At 35.1% G+C, this 24,689-nt stretch overlaps 1 protein-coding gene across 2 annotated transcripts in view; it reads left to right on the top strand.

Moving 5' to 3' along the window:
- The window catches only part of TET1 (tet methylcytosine dioxygenase 1), a 116,692-nt gene extending 92,516 nt beyond the window's left edge, over positions 1-24,176 (top strand). The window contains exons 7-12 of one of the 2 annotated variants that reach the window (XM_023740751.1): positions 5,400-5,550; positions 5,882-5,968; positions 10,270-10,359; positions 14,543-14,680; positions 17,659-18,007; positions 23,030-24,176. In XM_023740751.1, coding sequence (XP_023596519.1) covers positions 5,400-5,550; positions 5,882-5,968; positions 10,270-10,359; positions 14,543-14,680; positions 17,659-18,007; positions 23,030-24,042 — 1,828 coding nt within the window. In that variant the 3' untranslated portion in view covers positions 24,043-24,176. The remainder of the gene's footprint in view (positions 1-5,399; positions 5,551-5,881; positions 5,969-10,269; positions 10,360-14,542; positions 14,681-17,658; positions 18,008-23,029) is intronic. The other variant, XM_004386395.3, reaches the window with a different exon arrangement.
- The last annotated feature ends 513 nt before the right edge of the window (positions 24,177-24,689 follow it).

The following is a 24,689-nucleotide window of genomic DNA, read 5'->3' as shown; positions in this document are numbered from 1 at the left end:
ACCAAAAAAGATAAACATTTCTATAAAGGGAGATTTGATTTCACAGTGAGTTAAGGCCATTTTAGAATATTTTCCATTTTGCTTCCCTCTTTGATATCTGCCTCGAACCCTGTCTCCTCCAATCCCTACAGTCAGGAGGGAAATGGATTTTTGAATAAAGAAAAACCTTGATAGGAGGTTTTTATTCCCCCTAGCAGTGTAAGAGAATACCTATAGCATAGCCAATGAATATGATGTCAAACTTCTGAGTGTCACACCTGCAATAAGTGAGAAATGATATTAGTATAGTTTTTTCTTCAGTGTTTTTAGAATTAGTTTTATCTCAGAAGTCTTTCTTCTAAGGTTCGCCTATTAATAATCTCTGAGTTCTGTGACATATAGTTTGGAAAGGATGACCAATAGTAAGAAGAAAAAAAAACAGTGTTGCCATGGAATCAATTCCAATTCATGGTGAGCCCATGTGTTACAGAGGCTATATTAGTATAGTTTTGAGTTACATGTTCCTTACTGTGAGTGGGAGCCAGTTGCCATTCTTTTGTTTGTGAACTATCTGGTAATTTTTCTAGTCAGTTTTTCTAAAGCATTGTTGTTTATTTATTTTCTCTATTTTTATACAGGAAACCTGTGAGATTTGGAACTTGACAGGACTGCCTCGTTCTTCCAGGTCTCACAAGTTTTCTGCCTTTGATGGGGTGCAGTTTTACCCACTTTTCTATTGCTCCCTATCAGTAGAAAATATTTGAGTTTTCCTCCTGATAGGTTTCCACCTCACACAGGTTCCAGCTTTCACAGGTTTTATTGTATGTGGGGGCTATTGACCCTTTGTGATATAATTTACAAATGCTTTTCCCATTTTGTCATTTGTCTTTTTTTACTTTTGCAAAAGATTTATGTTTTAAAATGTACTTAAATATGTATGTATCTTTCCCAAGTTTGAATCTAGATTTTTTGTTAGAGTTAAGAAACTTTTTCTGTCTCAAGTTACAGAGTAACTCACTCGTGTTTTCTATCTTTTTAATTCTGGTAAAATATATATTACAAAATAATTTATTGTTCAAACCAATCTTAAGTATACAATTCGTTTACATTAATCACGTTCACCACACTGTGCAACCACCACGATCTGTTTCCAAAATTTTATTACCCCAGACAGAAACCCAGTACCCCTTGCCCATGTTTTCTTTGAGAACTCGCTTAGTTTCAGTTTTTAAAATGTAAATTTCTGATGAATTCACCGTTTATGCTGTAGTGAATGGTGGAAAAAAGAGATCCATTTTTCTTGTTTCCGTTTATCCTAATACTGAATAATTACTAAAGAATACATCTTTTCCGTTTGATTTGAAATGCTGCTATTACTATTTAGTGAAATTATATATGTAATTGAATTTCTCTCTGGGATTTCAATTATGTATCCTTGTACTAGCTGTCTTTTCAGGGATTAGTACTACACTTTTTAAAAATTTTAGCAGCTTTATAATGTATTTTGATTTCTGACAAGGCTAGTTTTCCTTTCTTGCGCTTTTATGAGGTTTTCTTTATTACTCATTTTTGTTTGTGCTTCCAAATAAGTTTTATAGTCAGCTTGTCTAGTTTTAAGAAAAACCTGATGATATTTTTAGTGGGGCTGCATTAAATTAATAAATTACAGAGAACTGGAATCTTTATGATGTTGAGTCTTCGTATCCAATAACATGGTTTTTATTTCCATTTGTTCAAGTTTACTTATGTGTCCTTCGAGAGTATTTTAATGATTTTCCTCATATAAGTCTTTCTTTTTTAAAGAAATGTTATTGTACAAAATATATATCCTCTCTCCCTCTAGTCCCCCAATATTAATTTGTGTAACTTCGAGAACTTTCCTTTATGCATACAATGTAATTTCCTTCTTCCAATGCCAACAAGTATTTACACATCATTTTAAATGAAAGCTAATTATTTTATTATGTGGATATACAATAACAGTACTTGCTGTGTGATGGCACAGCTCTAAGTGACATACATGTATTGTTATATATAGTCTTCCCAACAATCCAATAAAATAAGTATTATTATATTTCATTTATTATAGATCTAGCATATCCTTTAAGTAAGACTTCAAATTTACAGAAAAGATGCAAGAATATTTCCAGGAACTTTTAAATACCCTTTACCTAGATTCCTCAATTGTTAATATTTTGTTACATTTGGTTTTATACACATATGCACACAGACACACATTATTGTTGAATTTTTTGCTTCTTTCTTTCTGAATATTTGTGAGCCAGTTGCAAACTTCATGCCTTTTTCTCCTAAATAAATCTTCAGAGGATAATTCTTAAGAATGTGGACATTGTTTTATATAATTCCAGTATAAGAATAAAAATTAGGAAATTCCACTTTGATAAGATACTATTATCTAATCTGCACTTCATATCCAAATGTCATCAATTTCCCGGTAATATACTTTACAGTCGTTTTCTCCCATCCGGGATCCAATGCTGGTTCACACATAGTATTTAGTGGTTTTGTGTCTTTGGTCTCTAAATCCATTGGTCTTGGTCTTTTCTTTGTGTTTTGTGGTATTCCCATTATTGAAGGGGACAGGATAATTTTGTAGAATATTGCTCAGTTTTTGTTTGTTGTTTCTTTCTCATTCAATTTAGCTTGTGCATTATTGGCAGGGATACTTCACTGTCCTTCCTAGTACATCACATTAGTAGCTATCTGAAATCAATTTGTCCCGTTATTGGTGGTGGTAACTCTTTAAAATAGTCTGCAAAATCTCTTTAAGGTGTCACTATTTTTCTCATTTCCTTTGTGTTTTCGTTTTTTAAATAACTGTGAATAATAAGTTAAACTATGTTTTATCTCAATTTTTTAATTTTTTTCTTTATGTATTATTTCCATAACTTAAGTAAATCACTTACTATTCTATTTTTTGGCAGCTTTAATTTTCTTCCTCAATTTCTAATTCCATTTGATTCCTTGATCACACTTACATCCCATTTTTCTTCTTTATCACCTTACTATATATATTTTACCCTTCAAAATATATTTCCCATCTTTGTAAAGAATTTTAGGTGAAGTGAAAATATTTTAACTACCCCTCCTGCCTTTTTTTTTCCCCTTCATGTTCTTTTTTTTTAATATTATTTTATTGTGTTTTTGGTGAAAGTTTACACAACAATTTAGGTTCCCATTTGATAATTCCTACACAAACTGTTTGGTGACACTAGTTACATTTTTCACAATGTGTCAACATTCTTTTAATTGCATTCTGGTTATTCCATTTCCAGTACTCTAATTTCTCTGCCCTCTTATCTTCTCATCTTTGTTTTAGAGTGATAGTTGCCCTTTTGGTCTTTTTTACAGATTTTTTTTAATGGAACATCGTACTCATGGATAATATCCTTTAATTTGTGTGCCAATATGTTGTTTTGCTAAAAGGTGACCTTACGGGATAGTTTTGGTTCGAAGTTTAAAGAGTATCTCGGGGCGATAGCTTCAGGAAGTTCTCTAGTCTCAACTGGTTCAGTTTAAGTCTGGAATTTTTAAGAATTTGAGTTCTGTTCCATGTTTGTCTCCCATTCTATCAGGGTACATCATTGTGGCCCTGATCAGAACAGTTGGTAGTGGTAGCCAGATGCGATCTAGTCCTTCTGGTCTCAGGATAGATGAAGCCATGGCTTGTGTAGGCTATTAGCCCAGTAGACGAGTTTCCTCTCTTAGACTTTGGTTCCCCTCTTTCTCCTTTGTTCCTGACAAGTAGAGATCAATAATTGTATCTTAGATAGATGATCGCAAGCTTTTAAGACCCCAGACACTATTCACCTCACTAGGATGCAGAACAAGAACTTTGTGAACTATATTATGCCAATTGACTGAGTTTTCCCATGAGACTAAGGTCCTAAGTCTTCAAACCCAGAAAACCAATTGCACAAGGTGTTTAGTTATGTCTGAGAAGTATCTGTAACTGTCCTCTATGAATGTATATGTGTACACACACACATCTCTATGTACATGGACATATAGATACTAGTCTGTGCACACATTATGTACACACCCATACCTACCTATAAACATATGCCTATACAAATACATATGTTACCATATATTAATTTTTTGGTTATTGTTGGTGTTGTTGCCAAATTATATATGTCATGTTCTATAGCATAAACATCCTTTTCTCTTGAATGCTTCTCAGTGGCATCGTTTACTTTGGTCAAGCTGTGCTCATTACACCCACATTTAGGGCCACATTTCCCATCACCAAAAATAACAAGTATCTAAAATCTAGAGAGTAATTCCCCCTGCCCACCACTCATCCCTGGTAACCACCAATGAACATTGGTTTCTCTGTATGTGTGTGTTTTGTCTTCTTATAAAAGTGGAGTCATACAATATTTGTGATTGACTTATTTCACTTTGCATTACATCCTCCAGGCCCATCTATGTTATATTTCATGGACTCATTGTTCTTTATGGTTGCATAGCATTCCACTGTATGTATGTGCCACATTTTGCGTATCCATTTATCTGTTGATGAGCACTTAGGTTGTTTCCCTTTTTTTGCTATTGTGAATAATGCTGCAATGAATATAAGTGTGCCCTTTATAGTATCTTGAATGATCGTTTTTGTAGTCTTTGCTTGCAAGCAATATTATCTTATGTATCAGGCATTTTATGTGCTTAAGGGTTTTTGTTATTTTTTTTTTCTTGGTTGCTTGTATTTTTTTGACATTACATAAGTATTAGAAGTTTCAAGCATTTTGCAAATTTGTAATCAAAATAGAATATAGACTACTTCCTTGGTTTCATATCTCTGTATGTGTATTCTAAACATTGTCATTCTTAAAATAGATTTTTTTCTGGCTTCAGAAATGCCCCTAAATGATACAATTGTCATGTTATTGATTGAAACAGACTCTCCACTTCTTTTTTTCTCTTGTGACATTCATACAGAATTATTTTAAAAGTGACAAAATGATTTCACATACAATACCAATCTCATTTTACAGATGAAGACACCAAAGTTCAAAGCAGTAACAAATTATTCTAACTTTATTTCTGATAGGGAACAGATCCAAGACTTAAAATCCAGGCCCTTTATTTCCTCACCTCAGGCATCTCCAAAACAAAAAGAGGTTGAGAATATTTCAGACTTGAATAGTTTATTGACATTTATTTGTGTTTACGGTCTTTGACAAACATTTTAGTTCAAAACTTAGTTATAATCAAGTTCAGTTAGCTTTGTATTATCTGTGTAAAATTTCATTAGATTAAAGAAATAATAAAATAGGAAAGCATTATAACCAGTTTATTAGTCGTCTGTACTTCTTAAGTTATAGGAACCTGAAATGTTCTGCCTGCGATTCTGTCCTGCTTTATTAGCTAATTACCTTATAATTACTATCTTACAGTCGTACCTGTACATGTCAAGGAATTGATCCAGAAACTTGTGGAGCTTCATTCTCTTTTGGCTGTTCGTGGAGTATGTATTTCAATGGCTGCAAATTTGGTAGAAGTCCAAGCCCCAGAAGATTTAGAATTGATCCAAGTTCTCCCTTGCATGTAAGTTTCCATTTTATTTTTGAACTACACAATGAATATATATATAAGTACATTCCTTTTAAAGTATTGAAACACTAAAAAATTAAATATTTAAAAGTAGTAATGAAATAGTAAAAGAAAAAACTAAATAGTTAAAAATTCTAAATAAATTAAATAAATTCTTTAACTACCAGTCCAAATTCCAAATGTCCTTTGTCCCCTCCTCCCACTCCCTTACCCTGGAGAGAATCTCTGTTAAAAGAATCTAGAATTTTATACCGAGCCAAAGTAGGAAGAATAAATAAAGCTATTTTCCAACATTTCAAAGACTCAGAAAGTTTACTACCCACAGACCTACTATGAAAGAATTACTAGCGGACGTAATCCAGAAAGAAGATGTATGAAACCGGAACGAATCTGTCCGGGACACGAGGCCATGGTGAGCAAAGAAATTAGTCAAACTTACTGTTAAGTTTAAATAAGTTTAGTACTTACATTTTTAAATTAAAATAACAACCTATAAGTATGATTCCATTCTCCTATCAACTCAGGGGTGGATGGGGTGGGTAGGCAGTGGGAGGGGGTGGGAACCATTAGGATGTAAGTGTGCTAATGTTTATTTGCCTTGTTTTGGGTGTGGAGGATTTAGGTACTAATTAATTCTCAGTGTTTTTCAAACTTTGAGCAGTGACCAAAAGTAAAAAATGTTTTATAAATGCACACTAGCATACACATACATAATACACACGTGAATAATTAAAACAAAGTTATCAGAAAATAATACTTAACTTTGATTATACATGTAACAAAGCTAATACTAAAATATAACAAAAGTTAATATAAAATATAGCTCTTGCTAAGGATCTGTATGATGCACTATAATATATATATATATTTTTTTTTTACAAAATTTCATTTCTTTTTTAAATGGTACCGTAGTCATGACCTACTAAACTGATTTCATGGGCCACTGGTGAGTCATGGCCCACAGCTTGGGAAACACTGCTTTTGATGTTGTCAGTAAAACATATTTGAGAAATTGCATGTCAAAAATGTTTTCGATCAATAGAATATATATCTTTTGAACTATTTGTAGAAAAAAGAGAAAAGAACCCATCCAAAAATCAGCGAAGAGAGTTTTAAGAAATCACTAGAATGCAGAGTAAATAGAAAATACAAAATAAGACAGGAGGAATTAATCCAAATATATCTGCAATACAATGAATATAGCATCTCTTGGAAGAAACTCAGAACTGATAAATAATGATCCCTTTAAAGAGAGAATCAAAATTATTCAGCATTTTTGTAGTTCCTAGCTACCACAAGAAAAAGGAGTATCTCTACATATTAACAAGAGAGCAGGAACTATCATTATTCTTAGATAATAAGATTTTCTGTCTAGAAAACACAATAATATTCAACTTCCAGAATATTACGACTATAAACAGAGTTTAACAAGATGGCAAGATAGAAGGCCATCTTGTTAAAAATTAATAATTTTCTTACCTACCAGTAATAATAATTAGACAATATATTATTAAAAAAGTAAGTCCCATCACATTAACAACAAAATCTATGAAGTATCTTAGAAGTCTAACAAGAAGTGTTTTAGGCCTTTAGGGAGAATCTATAAAACTTTACTAAAGGGCATTAAACAATGGAAAGGTACCATGTTCAAATATTAGAATATTTGAAAGAAAACCAGTTAAGTTTTCTTTCTAAATATTATATGATGGAAGTGTATCTTAGTATACAAATATATTAGTAATATTGACATTTTTGTGTTTGTTAATTTTTTATTAGACCAATTTTGTTACAATTCATAAATATAAGATCAGTATTTGTGTTTTTTATTAATAATGAGTAACATTTGTATAGTGCTTGTAATGCAGGAAGAAGCATGGCTCATTCAAGGAACTGACAGAAGGCAGGTATGGCTGAAGTGTAGCAGGCAAGGGAGAGTGAGGTGCATGCAGTGGCCTTGTAAGCCATATCTTGAATCTTGGAAGATCATTGAAGGGTTTTAAGGAGGAGAGTGACATAATCACACTTGTCTTTTAAAGAGATCTCTCTGGCTATTCTTTGAATAATGGGTTAGAGGTGGCCAAGAGTGAGTTTAAGAAGACTAGCTAGTTATCTATGAGAATAAAATGGTGGTTTGGAATAGGTTTGTAATAGAAAATGGTGAGCAGTGGTTCATGTGGAGAGATTAAAGAAAAAAAAAAAAAAGTGGTGTTCCTTGACATGGGGTAAACTGGAATAAGACCAGGTTCATAAGAACAGATCATGAGTTCAGTTTAGACTTGTTGGGTTTGAGATTCCTAAGGGAGTCCAAGTGGGGATGTCAGCTTAGTAACAATATGAATCTGGAATACAAGAAATGGTTTGTGGTCCAGGTTGTAATAATAACCATGGATGTGGATATGATGATTGTAGAGATCATAATATACAGAGTGAGAAGAGCAGATAGATGGAGGTTTCAGCACCAATAGATAAAAGTCCAATAAGAAGAAGCCTCTAAGCGTGACATGCACATTCATTCAAAAGAAACAATTAGTAATTGTCAGGATTTTCTTTTTAATATAAAAATGAGCCTTGCATTAGTAAATGATACCAGTAGTCAACTGTATAAACTTTAACTGTTTTGCTTCTACTCACCTATTATATTTCAACATTTCCACACAACAAATGTAAAAGATATTTCATAAGAGGATAACTAGAACAAAGTGATACAAGAATATTAAAGAATTTAAACCTAATAGTGCATAAGAAGTATAGAGTTTGCATATGGCTTTTCCAAAGTTTCCCTGCATCATTCTACTAGCAAGAAAACACAATTACCCACCAAACCCAATATTTCAAGTGTTAGGAAACATAATTAAAGTATTTTAAATACTAATTCTAAAATTTCTCCCAAATAAATGCAATAATCAACATGTGAGAATAGCCACAAAGTGTTTTTAAAGAAGAGTCATGACTTTCCTTACTATGTATTATTAAACTACAGGAATATACATATAAGTAGACAGATGAATGGAAAAGACTAATCTAGAAAGATAGTTTGTAGGAACTTTTTGTATAATAATAGCATCAGCACAAATCAGCAGGAAACCATAAATGTTATAACTGATGCTTTACACTTAACAAGATGGAGGCTAGTCAAAATCACTTAAGAACTGACTTCCTATTGTCTACATTGCTGTGCTATTTTGGCTTTTATAATCATTTGATGCATACTAGAGGTGAACTTATCCACAAGAAGGGGCTCTTTCCATGTTTATGACATCTCCATCCACCAAATTTCATATGAGGCAGAAGTTTCAGCATTCTTTAGTCCCTCCTTCATCCTTGCTCTCAGCCCGCTTTCCATTGACTTCGTTAGATGTGACTCTGTTCATTTATCAAGTTGCTAACTGTTTTTAGAATATAATCATCTCTATGAAAAACTATCAACGTGGTCTTTCAACTCTGCTGGCCTCCACAATCTCCCTTCTCTGCTTCATAGTGTTATCAGTAACATTTTAAATAGAAACTCATCATGACAGTTTTCCTTTGAAAAACTCTCACTTGTATGTACACTCAAGAGATTTCCAGATTCTTGACATGGTATTAATGTTCCTCACAGTCTTATCAAATCTCCTTAAATTTGTAGCCACCATGGTACAGAGGAGAGAACACTGGTTTAGGACAACTACTTCCCCACTTAACTACCTTTTTTTTTAATTGTACTTTAGATGAAGGTTTACAGAACAAACTAACTTCTCATTAAACAGTTAGTTCACGTATTGTTTTATGACATTTGGTTAACAACCCCACAACATGTCAACACTCTCCCTTCTTGACCTCGGGTTCCTTATTACCAGCTTTCCTGTCCCATCTTGCCTTCTCATCCTTGTCCCTGTTCTGGTGTGCCCCTTTAGTCTCATTTTGTTTCATGGGCCTGTTTAATCTTTGGCTGAGGGGTGAACCCCAGGAGTGACTTCATTACTGAGCTAAAAGGGTGTCCGGGGGCCATAGTCTCGGGGTTTCTCCAGTCTCTGTCAGGCCAGTAAGTCTGGTGTTTTTTTTTTGTGAGTTAGAATTTTGTTCTACATTTTTCTCCAGCTTTGTCCGGGACTCTCTATTGTGATCCCTGATCCTCACTTACTTCTTTTCATCTTGAGTCATTTACTAAATGTTAAATGTCTCAGTCAGTCTCAGTTTGTTTTTCTATAAAGGGTGAATAATTGTGCCTGTCTTATAGTTTATTTTGAGGACATATTAGATTTTAACCACAGCACAGGATCTGATGTATAGTATATGCTTCATTTCTGTTGCTCTCCCCTCTCTGCTAGGAAAACTTATATTGTATCAAATTCTTTACTGAGACATCTCCCCTTTCAAGTAGGAACCATGCCTAATTTACTTCAAGAGCCCAGTACTATGAATAATTACATAACACATGATTCTCCTCCTTGGAAACAAGCAGTTTTGCAGCCTACCTCTAACACAATTTATAGTTCTAATTACCTTATAGCATAGAATTTTCATTTCAAAATGTTAAATTAAAGCATAACAGTGACTGAGAGTTTGTATTAAGACAATCAATCAATGTGTTATTATCTGTTAGCTATTTTATAAATGTAAGTATGAATTATGTGTCGACAATCCATCAGCAATGATTAATGATTTAATTTCATACCTTAAACGCATTTTATATATCATTATAAAACAATTTAAATGGACTGTCTTTTCCTGTAGGAAAAAAATCTTGAAGATAATTTGCAGAGTTTGGCTACACGATTAGCTCCAATTTATAAGCAGTATGCTCCAATTGCTTATCAAAATCAGGTATGTTTTAGGCCCCTATAGTGTTTTTAAATATGGTGATATTTCTATATAAATGAAATCATTGTTAATTGATAAGCTTACAAAAATTTTTCACATTTGACCTTTAATATATGTCTAGTTTTATTGAAGAGCTTTAATTTTTTTTTCTTACTCTGAAAAAAAAGAAAAATCTTCCCATTATGGCAGTTGGATTTAAACTCCAGGGTAGCAGAATTATTTTATTTCCAGAAATAAAAATTGTGAAAACAGAAATGTAAGATTGGTTCAATATATGAAAACAATGTAATACATCATATTATACAATAAAGGACAAAAACCTCATGATCATCTCTAATATATAAACATGACAAAATCCAACATCCTTTCTTGATAAAAGCAATCAACAAACTAGGAACAAAGGAAACTACCTCAACTTGATAAAGAACATCTATGAAAAACCCACAGCTTACATAATACTTAATGGTTGAAAGACTGAAAGCTTTCCACCTAAAATCAGGAACAAGATAAGGAAGTCTGCATTTGCCACTTCTATCCAATGTTGTATTTCTATACACTAACAATGAACAATACAAAAATAAAATTAAGACGACAATTTCATTTACAATAGTATTAAAAAGAATGAAATACTTTGGAATAAATTTAACAAGTACACCGAAAACTACAAAACATCAACTATAAAAATTAAAGACATCCATGTTCATACAGTGTAAGACTTAATATTGTTAACATGACAAATCTAAAAAACCAAACCCTGTTGCCATTGATTTGATTCTGGCTCACGGCGACCCCATGTGTTCCAGAGTAGGACTGATCCATAGGGTTTTCTTGGCTATACTGTATTTTTATGCAAATAATGCATGCCTTCTATATTTGTTCGCCAATCTTGCCTTCCCCCCGTGAGGTATCTTTGTAAGTATACTATGCTAATTATTTTTACAGTAACATGTTTAAAAAACTGGCATAGTGGTGCTTATGAATATAGTTTATGGAGGGGAGAAGACATGGTTGACAAACAAAGATAGAAGGCATGTGTTATTTGCATAAAAATACAGTAATCTTTATGGAAGCAGATCACTAGGCCTTTCATCCACAGAGCCACTGGGTGGGTTCGAACCACTGACCTTTAGGTTAGCAGCTGATTGCAACCTGTTTGCACCACCCGGGGACCTGTCAAGATGGTAATACTCCCTGAAATAATCTATAGATTCAATGCAATTCCTGTCAAAGTCCCAGCTGCCTCGTTTTTGTTTTTGTTTTTGTTTTTTTTCCCCACTTTTCACAGAAGTTGGCAAAAATGATCCTAAAATTCACATGTACTTGCAAGGGATCTAGATTAGACAAACCAATCTTCAAAGGAGGAACAAAGTGGAAGGACTCACAATTTCTGATTTCAAATCTTGCTAGAAAGCTATTGTAATCAAGAAAGTAAATTATGTGCCTAAGGCTAGATATAGATCCGTGGAATAGAATTGAGACTTCATGGTTAATTGATTGTCAAGGATGCCAAGACAATTAAATGAGGCAAAGAATAAGCCTCTTCAAAAAATGGATATTTATATGCAAAAGTGTGAAATTAGACCCCTGCTTCATGCCATATACAAAAATTAATTCAAAATGGATCAAAGATCTAAATGTAAGAGCTAAAAGTACAAAACTCTTATAGGAAAACATAGTTGTAAGTCTTTATGACCTTGGATTAGGCCATGGTTTCTTAGATACAAGACCAAAAGCATAAGCAACAAAAGAAAAATTCATAAATTGGACATTATCAAAATAACTTCATGATTCAAATGGTAACTACCAAGAAAGTGAAAAGGCAACCCACAAATGAGAGGAAATATTCACAAATCATATATCCAATAAGGGACACGTATGTAGAATACATAAAGAAATCTTCCATTTCATCAATAAAAAGACAACCCAGTTAAAATGAGTACAAATTTAAATGGACATTTTGCCAAAGAGGATATCCAAATGGCCAATGTGCATGTGAGGAAATGGTCAGCATCTCAAGTCATCAGGAAAAAGCAAATCAAAACCACTATGAGATACTGCTTCATACCCACTAAGATGGCTATAATAAAAAAGGCAGACATTACCAAGGATGTGGAGAAATTGGAACCTTCATGCATTTCTGGTGGGAATGTAAAATTGTATAGTCACTGTAGAAGACAATTTGGCAATTTCCTCCAAAAGTTAAACATAGAGTTACCATATGATCTAGAAATTCCACTCCTAGGTATATGTTGTTAGGTGCCGTTGAATCGGTTTCAACTCATAGTGACCCCATGTACAACAGAATGAAACACTGCCTGGTCCTGCACCATCCTCACAATCATTGTTATGCTTGAGCCCATAGTTGTAGCCACTGTGTCAATCTCATTGAGGGTCTTTCTCTGTTTCGCTGACCCTGTACTTTACCAAACATCATCTCCTTCTCCAGGGGCTGGTGCCTCCTGATAATATATCCGAAGTACATGAGATGAAGTCTTGCCATCCTCACTTCTAAGGAGCATTCTGGCTGTACTTCTTAAATTGAAAACATATGTCCATACCAAAACTTGTATACAAACGTTCATAGCAGCATTTTCATAATGGCCAAAAAATGGTAGCAGCCCACATGTCCATCAATTCAGAATGGATAAACGAAATTCAATATATCCATACAATAGAAGGTTTTTCAGCCATAAAATGGAATAAAACAATGATAGAAATTACAACATGGTTGAACCTTGAAAACATGCTAACTAAAAGAAGCCAGACACAAAAGGTCATATATTATATGATTCTATTTATATGAAATATATAGAATTGGCAAATCTAAAGAGACAGAAAGTTGTTGCCAGGGAATGAGGGAACAGGGCTGTGGAAAATGACTACTAATGGATATGGGTTTTTTTGGGGGGGAATTAAAAGCTTTAAAATTATATAGTGGTAATGATTGCCCAACTTTGTGAATATACTGAAAACCACTGAGTTGTACACTTTAAAACTGTCAATTTTATGGCATAGGAATTATATCTCAAAAAAAATTCTAAAAGGAATACATTTACGACATGGATTTTTGAGAATTACTTTGTCATATACATGTTCTCTCCTATGCTTACAAGTCATATTTTTAAAAAAAAATCTTTAGGATTCCTTATTATCTTAATATTCTAATTATAAAAATTTACTACAGTCTGTGTTACTATTAGAACCAGTTGCTGTTGTCAATTCTGACTCATGGTGACTCCAGGTGTGTTGGAGTAGATCACCATAGGGTTTGCAATGGTGATTTTTCTAGTTTTGCCAGGCCTTTCTTCTGAGTAGTCTCTGGGTCGACCAAACCTCCAACCATTTGGTTAGCAGTTGAGCGAGTTAACCATTTGCAACACCCAGGCACTCCACCGATCAGATTAGAAAGGATTTAAAGATAGAAAATCGTATTTTAGAGTGCAAAGGTTTAAACAAAGGAAAATAAATAAACGGAGCTAGTAATGAAAAGACACAATTCTAAGCAGAAAAAAATTAAGATACAAAATGAGAAGCCAAGAAAGAATTAAAAGATGAGAAGCCTTTTTGATAATTGTGAGGATGGCACAGAATCGGGCAGGATTTCGTTCTGTTGTACATAGGGTCGCTATGAGTGGGAACCAGCTCGATGGCACTTGACAACAAGAGAAAATCCTAGATTATAAGTGCAATTTTTTTTTATGTTAAAAATAACCATAGGTCCATATTTTTTATATCTTTCGTTTTTTATATTATCTTGAATAATATGCTATTATATTCCAACTTTTCCTTTTAGAAATATTTATAAATCTACTTTTCGTAATGGTTCGTGAAATATATCTCTTTTTATAATCATTGAACATTCTGCATGTTTTTAAAGCACTGTGTTAGTCTTTCTTCATAATGTGATAACCTAGGTTGATCTTGTTTATCTATCACCAGCAGAAATTAATGTCCTCACCCTGCCTTCAGCCATAAAGTGAATGACTGCCATTTTATCCCATACTCTCTCAAACTCTATCTTGAATTTTACTAAGTTACATCCATTCACTATAGCAATACACCGTAATCTCAGAACTCAGAAGTCCAAAAGGTAAATTGATCTAGGAACTTTGTCAGGAAATGCTTTTTCTTCTTTACTGAAGATGATTCTTTCTGTCACTTAAAGCTATGTCCCATACTTTTTCAGGTGGAATATGAACACGTTGCCCGAGAATGTCGGCTTGGCAGCAAGGAAGGTCGTCCTTTCTCTGGGGTCACTGCTTGCCTGGACTTCTGTGCCCATCCTCACAGGGACATTCACAACATGAATAATGGAAGCACTGTGGTATGTACCTGGGAGGCCTTCTGTTGTAAAGGCTCCATTACTGTGCACTTGGACTGCAGTCCTTGAATATGATTGACTGTTGCAGTGGCAAATCAGATTTTATGTGCTATGAAATATAAGACTACCTATAAGTAGTATCTATTAATTTTATTGTCATAAATGCGCTTCTAAAAAGTTACAGAACCCGCCTTAAACAAATATTTTGTTGGAAGACGATTTATATATTTAATTATGATACGTTTGCTAGGAGATATGAATACTGGATTATTTAGAACAAGAATTCCGTGCTGTCAAACTGGTAAGCATGAAGTTGAGCAAGTTACTTAGTGTTTCTTTTTGCCATGGGTAGCTCAGTGTTTTTGTGAGGAAACTGCCAAATTTATCATCTTTTTAATGCCTATTGGTTCCTTAATGCCAGTATACATGGAGTCATATTAATATTCCAAATTTACCAGCAATATTTGCAATCAGGTTTGCATACTGTTTACAGCTATGAAAATGCATGCACATGGCCTGAAGTCAATCAAAATATACTTAAATTTTTAGACAGAAGTCCCAGTGAAAAATCATGGAATAGTCCTTTTGTCAAGGAAATGACTTTGCTTCAAATAATTATCTTTTTCTCCCCTAGTAAAACAGAAATCCGTAGAGAGTGATTGCCTCTATATCTGTCCTGCACCAATTTGTTTGGCTTGCCTAGTAATTTTGAAACCTTCATTAAGACATAAGTACAGGTTCTTACAGTGTGATTGGGAGTTTGTAATCAGATCTATCAAAAGCATTAATCAGTAGAAATCTAACAGTGATTAAGGAGCCAAATGAACTTTTGATTAGTGGAGGTCACACCTCTTCACTAATGCTGACAGTAGTCTTTGATATCAGTGATATTTCCAAATGTTCAAGCTGTATAAATCTGTCCTGGTGCTTCCTAGCTAGGGAGTAGTTCATCATCATTACTCGGCCAGTACATTTCACCTGGATTGTCCTCATTACAGGATATCTATGAACAGGCTGGAGGATGGTGCAGATGAAGTTCAGAGCCAAACTAAGTTTTGGTTCCTCTTCTCTGTATTCTTTGACCCTTGTTGCTCTGCTTACTCATGGAAAAAGGTTCTTACCCTGGAACTTGTGATCACTCCTACTTTTCTTTATCTCTGAAATCCTCAATTCTTAAATTTCTACCACTAACTTGCCTTCTACCCCATCTGCTTGCCCAGTCTTTCAAGTTACGCACCTCAATGTCTAGTCTTAGTTCACTTCTTAGTCTCCCTATGAAGAAATAGTCTCTGTATGGACAAATAAAATGACTGAAGCAAAAATTTACTGATTTAAGATTCTAATATTCAATACTTCTGAAAAAGTTATTATCAAATTACACTCAGGAGAGTTGAACATTTCAAGCCTTCCTGGTAAATGTGGCTATAGAAATTGAAGAAACTGTGATTAAAAATAGCTTGCCTTGATTTACCAACCTGTATCCTCAAGTTGGAGGCCTGGTGACTTAGTGGGTAAGAGCTACGGCTGCTCATCAAAAAGTTGGCAATTCAAATCCACCAGCCACTCCTTGGAAACCCTATGGCACAGTTCTACTCTGTCCTGTAGGGTCGCTATGAGTTGGAATCGACTTGCTGGCAACGGGTTTTAGGTTTATCATCAAGTTCTCTTTATGAAACCCAAACCTCCTTGTTGCATTCTTAGAGCATCTCTGCTGTCTGAGAAATAGCTGTTAGCTCTAGGAGTAATGTCTTTAGTAAGAAATAAAGAAATCATTGGCCATATCTGTGATAGAGTTTTAATGACATTTCAAAAGAAATTACAATAAAATATGAGTTTATAAAGAAAATCATTAATATTAGCTACCTAAAGCCAGGAATTTTCTGCATATATATGTATTTTCGTTTCTTTACAGTGAATAAACATAACTTTTAAAGTAAGGAGGGGGGTTGACAATCAATTATATGCTAGAGACTATTTTTTAAGGTATCCTTTTTTAAGTCTGAAAGAAAAGCAGGAAAACTATTGATATGGCTCCTTACCGGATTTGAGTAAAAGGGAGCATAAAGAGAAAATTCTTCATCAAGATAAAATGTTTTGGTTAATTTTTTTTTTTTTTTAACTATTAGTAGTAGAACGTAAGACCTGCTAGAAAGAGAAATCTCTCTTATGCCTTTTCCTCTGCTACTGATATTTCTCAATTCATTTACTGAAGAAAATAAAAATCACCCTGACAAAAAGGGTAGAAGAAAAATCTATAGATAAATCTCATGTATAAGCAGAAGTGAAAAAATCCTAAAGGAAAGCCCAGCAAATTTGAATGATTCATCATGACCAAGCCCCACCCCCCAAAGGAATGTGATACTAGTTAAACATTAAGAAACAGGGTGCTGTATAGGCTAAAATCCTATGTTGGTGTTAGTTGCTGTCGGGTGGACTCCACCTCATGGCGACCCCGTGTGTTACAGAGTAGAACTGCTCCATAGGGTTTTCTTGGCTGTAATCTTTATTCGTCTTTCTTCTACAGTATCACTGGGTAGGTTCAAATCTCTAACCTTTAGGTTGGTGGTCAAGTGCAACATCTTTCCGCCACCTAGGGACCTTCCCTTCTCAAAAGTTAATATTTAATGAGAAGACAGTGAACAAAATTCAACAACCATTTCTTAACTTAGACAATGCAATAATAATGGGGTACAACAAGAAGAACCTTCAACATGAAAAAATACAAATAATATAATCATGTACTTACAAAATCAACTCAAAATTACACTGGTTTGCTTACAAACAACTGATAAATTATTGAATTAGATTTGAGTGACTTGATATAGGTTATATTCATCTAAAATTAATATACCAGCAGTTACCAATTGAAAATAAAATTGAAATTCAGATCCCTTTCACAATGGCGGCAAGAAGAAGCTAGTAATAACAAACAGTAAATGTGCAGGACCTATATTTCCCATTTCATGTTTTCTTCCTATCAGGTTTGTACTTTAACACGAGAAGATAACCGCTTATTGGGTGTTATTCCTCAAGATGAGCAGCTCCATGTGCTACCTCTTTATAAACTTTCAGACACAGATGAGTTTGGCTCAAGGGAAGGATTGGAAGCCAAGATCAAATCTGGGGCCATCGAGGTCCTCACAGCTCGACGCAAAAAAAGAACACGTTTTACTCTGCCTGTTCCTCGTTCTGGGAAGAAAAGGGCGGCGATGATGACAGAGGTTCTCGCTCATAAGATAAGGGCGGTGGAGAAGAAACTCATTCCTCGAATCAAGCGGAAGAATAACTCGATGACAAATAACAGTAAGACTTCATCGCTGCCGCTTTTAGGTGAGACCTTAGGGAACCTGCTAGTTTTCTGTGAACGACTTTCAGTGGCAGAAGGGTTTCACTTTCCTTTGCACCTTATTTTTCTCTTCATTATCTTTGCTGTTGTCTTAGATAAGAGGCATTATGAAAAGAAAAACTTCAGAGAAAAGAGTAATTGGTTAGTTCATTGTTCTTGAACTTCTGTTATTGTCATTTGTTTAGAGTTTAAACTAAGACACTATGTATTCTTACATATGTGCCAAAACTAAAAGTCAACCAAAAAATGGCCCTTCAATATTGCTTGATTTTTTTTTTTTTAATTCCTTCAAACAAACATGTCCTTAATGTTTGTTCTGTGAATGCCTTGCTGATTTTTTTTTTTTTTAATTCCTTCAAACAAACATGTCCTTAATGTTTGTTCTGTGAATGCCTTGCCTATTATTATTCCTTAATCACCTTATGCATCAATTTAAGTAATCCTGTCCACAAAAATTACCAAGCAGCACTTTGAACTGGTCTAGGTGTTGGAAATGCAGCAGAGAAAGAACAGGGAGGTAGGGCTGTCATAGAAGGCCTCACTGGGAACATGGCATTTGCGTAAAGTCCTGAAGGAAATTAGAGAGTCAGTAATGTGGATATTTGGGGAAATACTGTTCCAGTGGAAGGAAATGCAAGTGCAACGGTCCAGAGGCAAGAATTTACCTTGAATGTTTGAAGTGAACACAGAGGCCAGTGTGGCTGGAGCAGCGTGTGAATTGGAGAAAATAATAGGAGATAAGATCAGAGAGGTAAGAGGGGTGTCTGAGAAATACATGAAGGGCTTTGTAAACCACTGTAAAGACTTTTACCTTTGTGAGTTAGAGGAAAGTTACTGGAGATTTCATAATATAGAAGGGCTATGAGCCAGTTCAAACCTTACACTCTGGTAAGAGGGACAGATAGAAGAGCTGGCTATCCATTTAATAACCCAGGAGAGAGATGATGGGACTTGGACCAGGGTGGCTAATGAGAATGAGGTGAGAAATGTCTGTCTGATCCTGGATACAGTTTAAAGGTAGAGTCAACAGGATTTTGGATAGGTTAAATATGGAATGTAAAAAGAGGTGTCCAGGCTTGCCCTGATGTTATTGGCCTGAGGAAACTGGAAGGATGTAGCCCTCACCAACTGTGTTGAGGAAGGTAGAGAGAAGAATAGGTTTGGAAAGATATATGGGGGAAGATCAGCAACCCAGTCTTGGACATGTCAAGTTCTGGAGGCCTATGAAACATTCAGGTAGAGATATTAGGTAGGCATTTTAATAGAAGAATTGAGTTCAAGGAAGAAGTCCAGGCTGGAGCTATACTTTTGGAGGTCAATAGCATAGAGATTGTATTTAAAGCCATGAGGCTGGATGAGATCAACAAGGGACTGAAGCAGACAGAAAACAAATCCAAGAACTAGTCATGGCAACGCCCAATGTGAGATGAGGAGGAACCAGCAAAAGAGACTAAGAAGGTCTGGTGAGGCAGGAGTGAAAGTGTTCGAAGGCGTTGCGCTCCCGCGTACACTCAGACAAAGACTGAGATTTGACCATTAGATTTGAAGGTTATTGGGAACTCTGCTAGAGCAGATTCGTAGTGGTGGAGAGAATGAATGACATGGGTTCCAAGGAAGTGGGAGAGATTCTTGAGGCGATTTGCTATAAAGGGGATAAGGGCAACGCAGTGAAGGTTATATGATTGAGAGTTTTTTGTTTTTTTTTTTTTTAAAGAAAAATTTTTTAAAATATACAAAGTACAGAGAATTGAATAATGAACTCTCCTCCCCTCATATATTCATATCCCAGCTTAAAAATTTTTCAGTATAAAGGCATTCTTGTTTTATCTGTACCCTCACCCAGACCCCTCCCCTTAGATTATTTTGAAACAAATTACAAAAATCATATCATTTCATATAGATTTATCAGTGTCACTAAAAGGTAGGGAATTCTTTATAACCATAATACTATAAAAATAAACAAGAAAATAAACCAATAACGCCTTAGTACCAATTAGTGTTCATATTTCTCCACTGGTCTCATAATTGAATTTGCTTTTTTAACATTTGGTTTCTTTAAATCAGTATCTATCCAAATGAGGTCATACATTATATTGAGTTAGGTGCTACATGTCTTATGCCTCTTTTTGATTTAAATGTTTTTACTCCTCTCTTCTTGTTTTTGTTTTTTTTCCTTTCCTTCATTACAGAATAAACCATTTTGCTGTAGTGACTGGATTTTGCTGGTTTCCTGCCTGTAGTATCAGTTAGCATGTTTTCTGTCCCTTCTGTTTCCTATAAATTAAATCTGAAGGTTTGACCCAAATTCAGTTTTGATTTTTTTTTTTAAATACTATGGCAAGAATACTAGTGGTGTTTTGTACACTCCTGTTGCATCACACCAGGAAACACACAATGTCTGATGGTCTCTCTTTTTGTGATGTTAAGGCTGATCTATGGGTCAGGTGTAGTCAGCCTGATCACTCATAATGTTCCCTATCAGCTTTTTACCTAATGGTTTTAGAAACACATGTGATCATCATCTAGATCCATTATTTTACTAGGACTTATAAAGTCTCAAGGAGCCCTGGTGGTGCAGTGGTTAAGCGCTTATCTGCTAACTGAAAGGTCAGTGGTTCGAACTCACTGGCCACTCCGTGGGAAAAAAAACGTGGCAGTCTGCTTCCATAAAGATTTCAGCCATATGAACCCCATAGGGCTGTTCTGCTCTGTCCTATAGAGTTGCTGTTAAGTCCGAATTGACTTGACAGCAGTGGGTTTCGTAAAGTATCATTCTGTTTCTGGTTGTTAGTTGATCTTTTTTTTCAAAGCCAATATTGTCCTTATCAGTAACTTTTTAATTCTGAGGTATAGTTCATAAAGGGAAATCAGGATAAATGCCTAGTTATTTACCTTTAGTCATCAGTTTTCAGCACACTAGTTGGTTCCTAAGCATCTTCCAATATGATCAATTTTGTAAAAATTTAATATCATTATGACCTCATGGTTTTTAACATAGTGTATATATTTCAGTGATTTTAGGAGTGTGTATTTAAATTTCAGAATGCTCAGATTGTCCCATCTTTAGTCAGTAGAAACCCCTTCAGGGTGCCTTCTGAGTTCTTTCGTTACAGCTCTGATGGTCTTTGATAATTTTCTTCGCTCCTAGAACAAGATGTTGAAGCTCATCTTATACATTTTCTGTCCCATCAAAACCAGCCATTTCTATGAGGAGCCTAAAAGGGGGGGAGGGGGGAGACATATCATCAATTTATACTGATATTCAAACTTAGAATTATAGTTTTCCTTAACTTATTTGGTTTTTGTATTTGTGAGAGATGGTTTGGTTTTTTAAGATGCGAGAAATGGCAGTGCACGTATTTATATGCATAACTGCTGAACAAGACTCAATAAAGAGAAAGACTGAAGAGGCAAGATGGGAGAATTACCACTTCTTGCTTGTAACTCCATTTTACAGATATTAAATTTAGGTTTATTTTTGGTTCATGTATCTGCTCCATACTGCTTGTGAAGACGAGCAACCGTATCATTGTCATCTTACGTCATTCGCTAACAGCATCCTTACATGGAGCAGGTGCTGGTTAAATACTGGTTGAAATGTAAATCATTTTCAAGTGCTCTCTTTTGGATACTTCCTTATAGCACATACCCTATTAGTAGCCATATGCACAATTTGTGGCCCATAACCCCCTGTCCCTTTCTGATCTTACCCGTAAGAACTTTTTTGAGGTATGTCCAACTCAGTAAAAAGACTCATTATTCTTTTAACTCTTCCTTCCCATGATTTACATTCTGTTGACACTTGACCTCTATAATAGATAGAGAATAGACGCAGCCACAGATAACAGCACAGGCCTCTTGATGTACCATTGCTTGAATCTTATGTATATTTTCTCTTTATAAATGAGAATGGTCTGGTCTCCAGGTTGTATTGTCTCAGGCAAGAATTGCAGATCTTCTAAAGTAGATCAAAGTTTATTGTCATATTATTAATTATTTTAAAACATGGCTGCTTTACCTTTGCTGTTTCTTGGTACTAAAAGTTGGAACTTCCAAAAAAATTTTAAAAACATCAAAATAGGATGAATATCCTCAAGAAAATGTTTCCATTTTATCTGAGGTTTGTGTAGATTGGTCAGAGCAGATTGCCCCACTTGCCAATGTGATAACAATGATCTACCTGTGAGGTGGAAAAGAAACAAACTTTAAATGCTGTCTGTTTTTTCAAGGGTCACAAATGGCTTATTTTCAACTAAATTTTTTTACGTACTTTCCCTTTGATTAATAATTTGCCAGTTAGGATGCTTTCATTACCCAACAATATTTATAAACGATTGCTTACTTTTACTCCTTCAGAAATTAGATCATGTATGGCCTAAAATATATCTGTACATCTCTTTGGGTGGTTAAATATTGCTCTATGTCATCATATTATCTCCTGCACAGTATTCCAGTATATGATTGTACTATTTACTTCATAGACAATTAGGTTATTTCTAATATTTTACTATTTTAATCAATGAACAGGAGCCCTGGTGGTATGATGGTTAAGTGCACGACTGCTAACCAAAAGGTCAGCTGCTCCACAGGAGAGAAGACCTACTGATCTGCTCCTGTAAAGATTACAGCCTAGGAAACCCTATGGGGCAGTTCTACTCTGTCCTGTAGGGTCGGTATGAATCAGAATCAACCTAAGGACACACGACAACAATAACAATTAATGAACATCCTTTGGGCTAAATGTCTGCACTTATTTATGAATTATTACCCAAGGGAAGAACTCTGTAAGGAAAATTGCTATGTGAAAAAGTATGCCAAACTACATATAAACTATATACTCGTGTGTGTGTGTGTGTTTGACTTGAAATACATAGAAGAAACTAGCTGATACCAGTATTTTGTTACATTATCCTTTGTACTTCTCCTTAGAAAATACTCTAAAGACAACAACTACCCAAAGTAGTTTTGTGTTTATCTTCACCTTTGGTGTCCTTTTCTCTGTTTAGGGTGTAAAACTGAGACCTTGCAACCTGAAATAAAAAGTGAAACTGAGCCACATTTTATCTTCGAAGGTTCAGACAACACTAAAACCTACTCAATGATCCCATCCATTCCTCACCCAGTGAAAGAGGCCAACTTACCTGCAGGCTTCTCATGGTCCCCTAAGAGTACTTCGGCCACAACAGCTCCATTTAAGAATGACGCAACAGTCTCCTACAGGTTTTCAGAAAGAAGTAGCAATCCCCACTGCACAATGCCTTCTGCCAGACACAGTGGTGCTAATGCAGCTGCTGGGGAAAGCACTGGAATTGCACAGTCTGATGAATCGGCTCCTCTTCCCACCCTGTCTACTGCCATGACGGATTCCCTGGTTTATTCTGAGCCTCCCACTGGTGCAACTGAGCAGCTAACTCCTAATCAGCCAAACCAGCAGCCCTCATTCATCACCTCTCCTCATGAACTCGCTCCCTCTGTCTTGGAAGAAGATGAGCAGCATTCTGAAGCAGATGAGCCTCTGTCCGATGATCCCCTTTCGGATGATCCCCTGTCACCTGCTGAGGAGAAATTGCCCCACATTGATGAGTATTGGTCAGACAGCGAGCACATCTTCTTGGATGCCAATATTGGTGGGGTGGCAATAGCACCCTCCCACGGCTCTGTTTTGATTGAGTGTGCCCGGCGAGAGCTTCATGCTACGACTCCTGTCCAGCATCCAAACCGGAATCATCCTACACGCCTATCTCTTGTCTTCTACCAGCATAAAAACCTGAATAAGCCCCAACACGGTTTTGAACTAAACAAGATTAAATTTGAGGCTAAAGAAGCTAAGAATAAGAAAACTAAGGCTTCAGAGGAGAAAGACCAGGCAGCTAATGAAGGTTCTGAACTGTCCCCTGAAATTAATGAATTGAACCAAATTCCTTCCCATAGAGCATTAACATTAACCCATGACAATATTGTCACCGTGTCCCCTTATGCTCTCACACATGTTGCAGGGCCCTATAACCATTGGGTCTGAAAGCTTTTCTCCCCTTCTTAATGCCTTTGCTAGTGCAGTGTATTTTTTCAAGGTGCTGTAAAAAGAAAGTCATGTTATTGTTTACTATATCTTCATCTCACCCGTTTGAAGGCTGAGGTAAAAAAAAAAAAAAATGGGGTGGGGATTTCTCAACTGTGACTATATTTTGACAATTGGTAGAAAGTGCACATTTTAAGCAAAAATAAAAAGTTTTATAGTTTTAAATACATAAAGAAATGTTTTGGTTAGGTGTTAACCTTGATAGAATCACTCAGTTTGGTGCTTTAAATTAAGTCTGTTTACTATGAAACAAGAGTCATTTTTAGAGGATTTTAACAGGTTCATGTTCTATGATGTAAAATCAAGATAAACAGTGTTAACTCTACACAGCTCCTGGTGCTTAACCACATCGACACAGTTAAAAATAAGCTGAATTATTATTTCTTGGTGCCATTGTTCCAACATCTTCCAATCATTGCTAGAAAATCAGCATATTCCTTTGAAATAAACCAATGAAATGTTTTCTCTTAAAATATTTCTCCTGTATAAAATAATTCATTATTGTTAGTAATGGTTGGAGGCTGTTCTTAAATTGTAAATATATATTTTAAAAGCACTTTCTATTTTTAAAAGTAACTTGAAATAGT

This window comes from Trichechus manatus, unplaced genomic scaffold (genome assembly GCF_000243295.1).
Source record: "Trichechus manatus latirostris isolate Lorelei unplaced genomic scaffold, TriManLat1.0 scaffold00163, whole genome shotgun sequence".
NCBI classification, from domain to species: Eukaryota; Metazoa; Chordata; class Mammalia; order Sirenia; family Trichechidae; genus Trichechus; species Trichechus manatus.
This window is presented reverse-complemented; position numbering and strand designations above follow the sequence as displayed.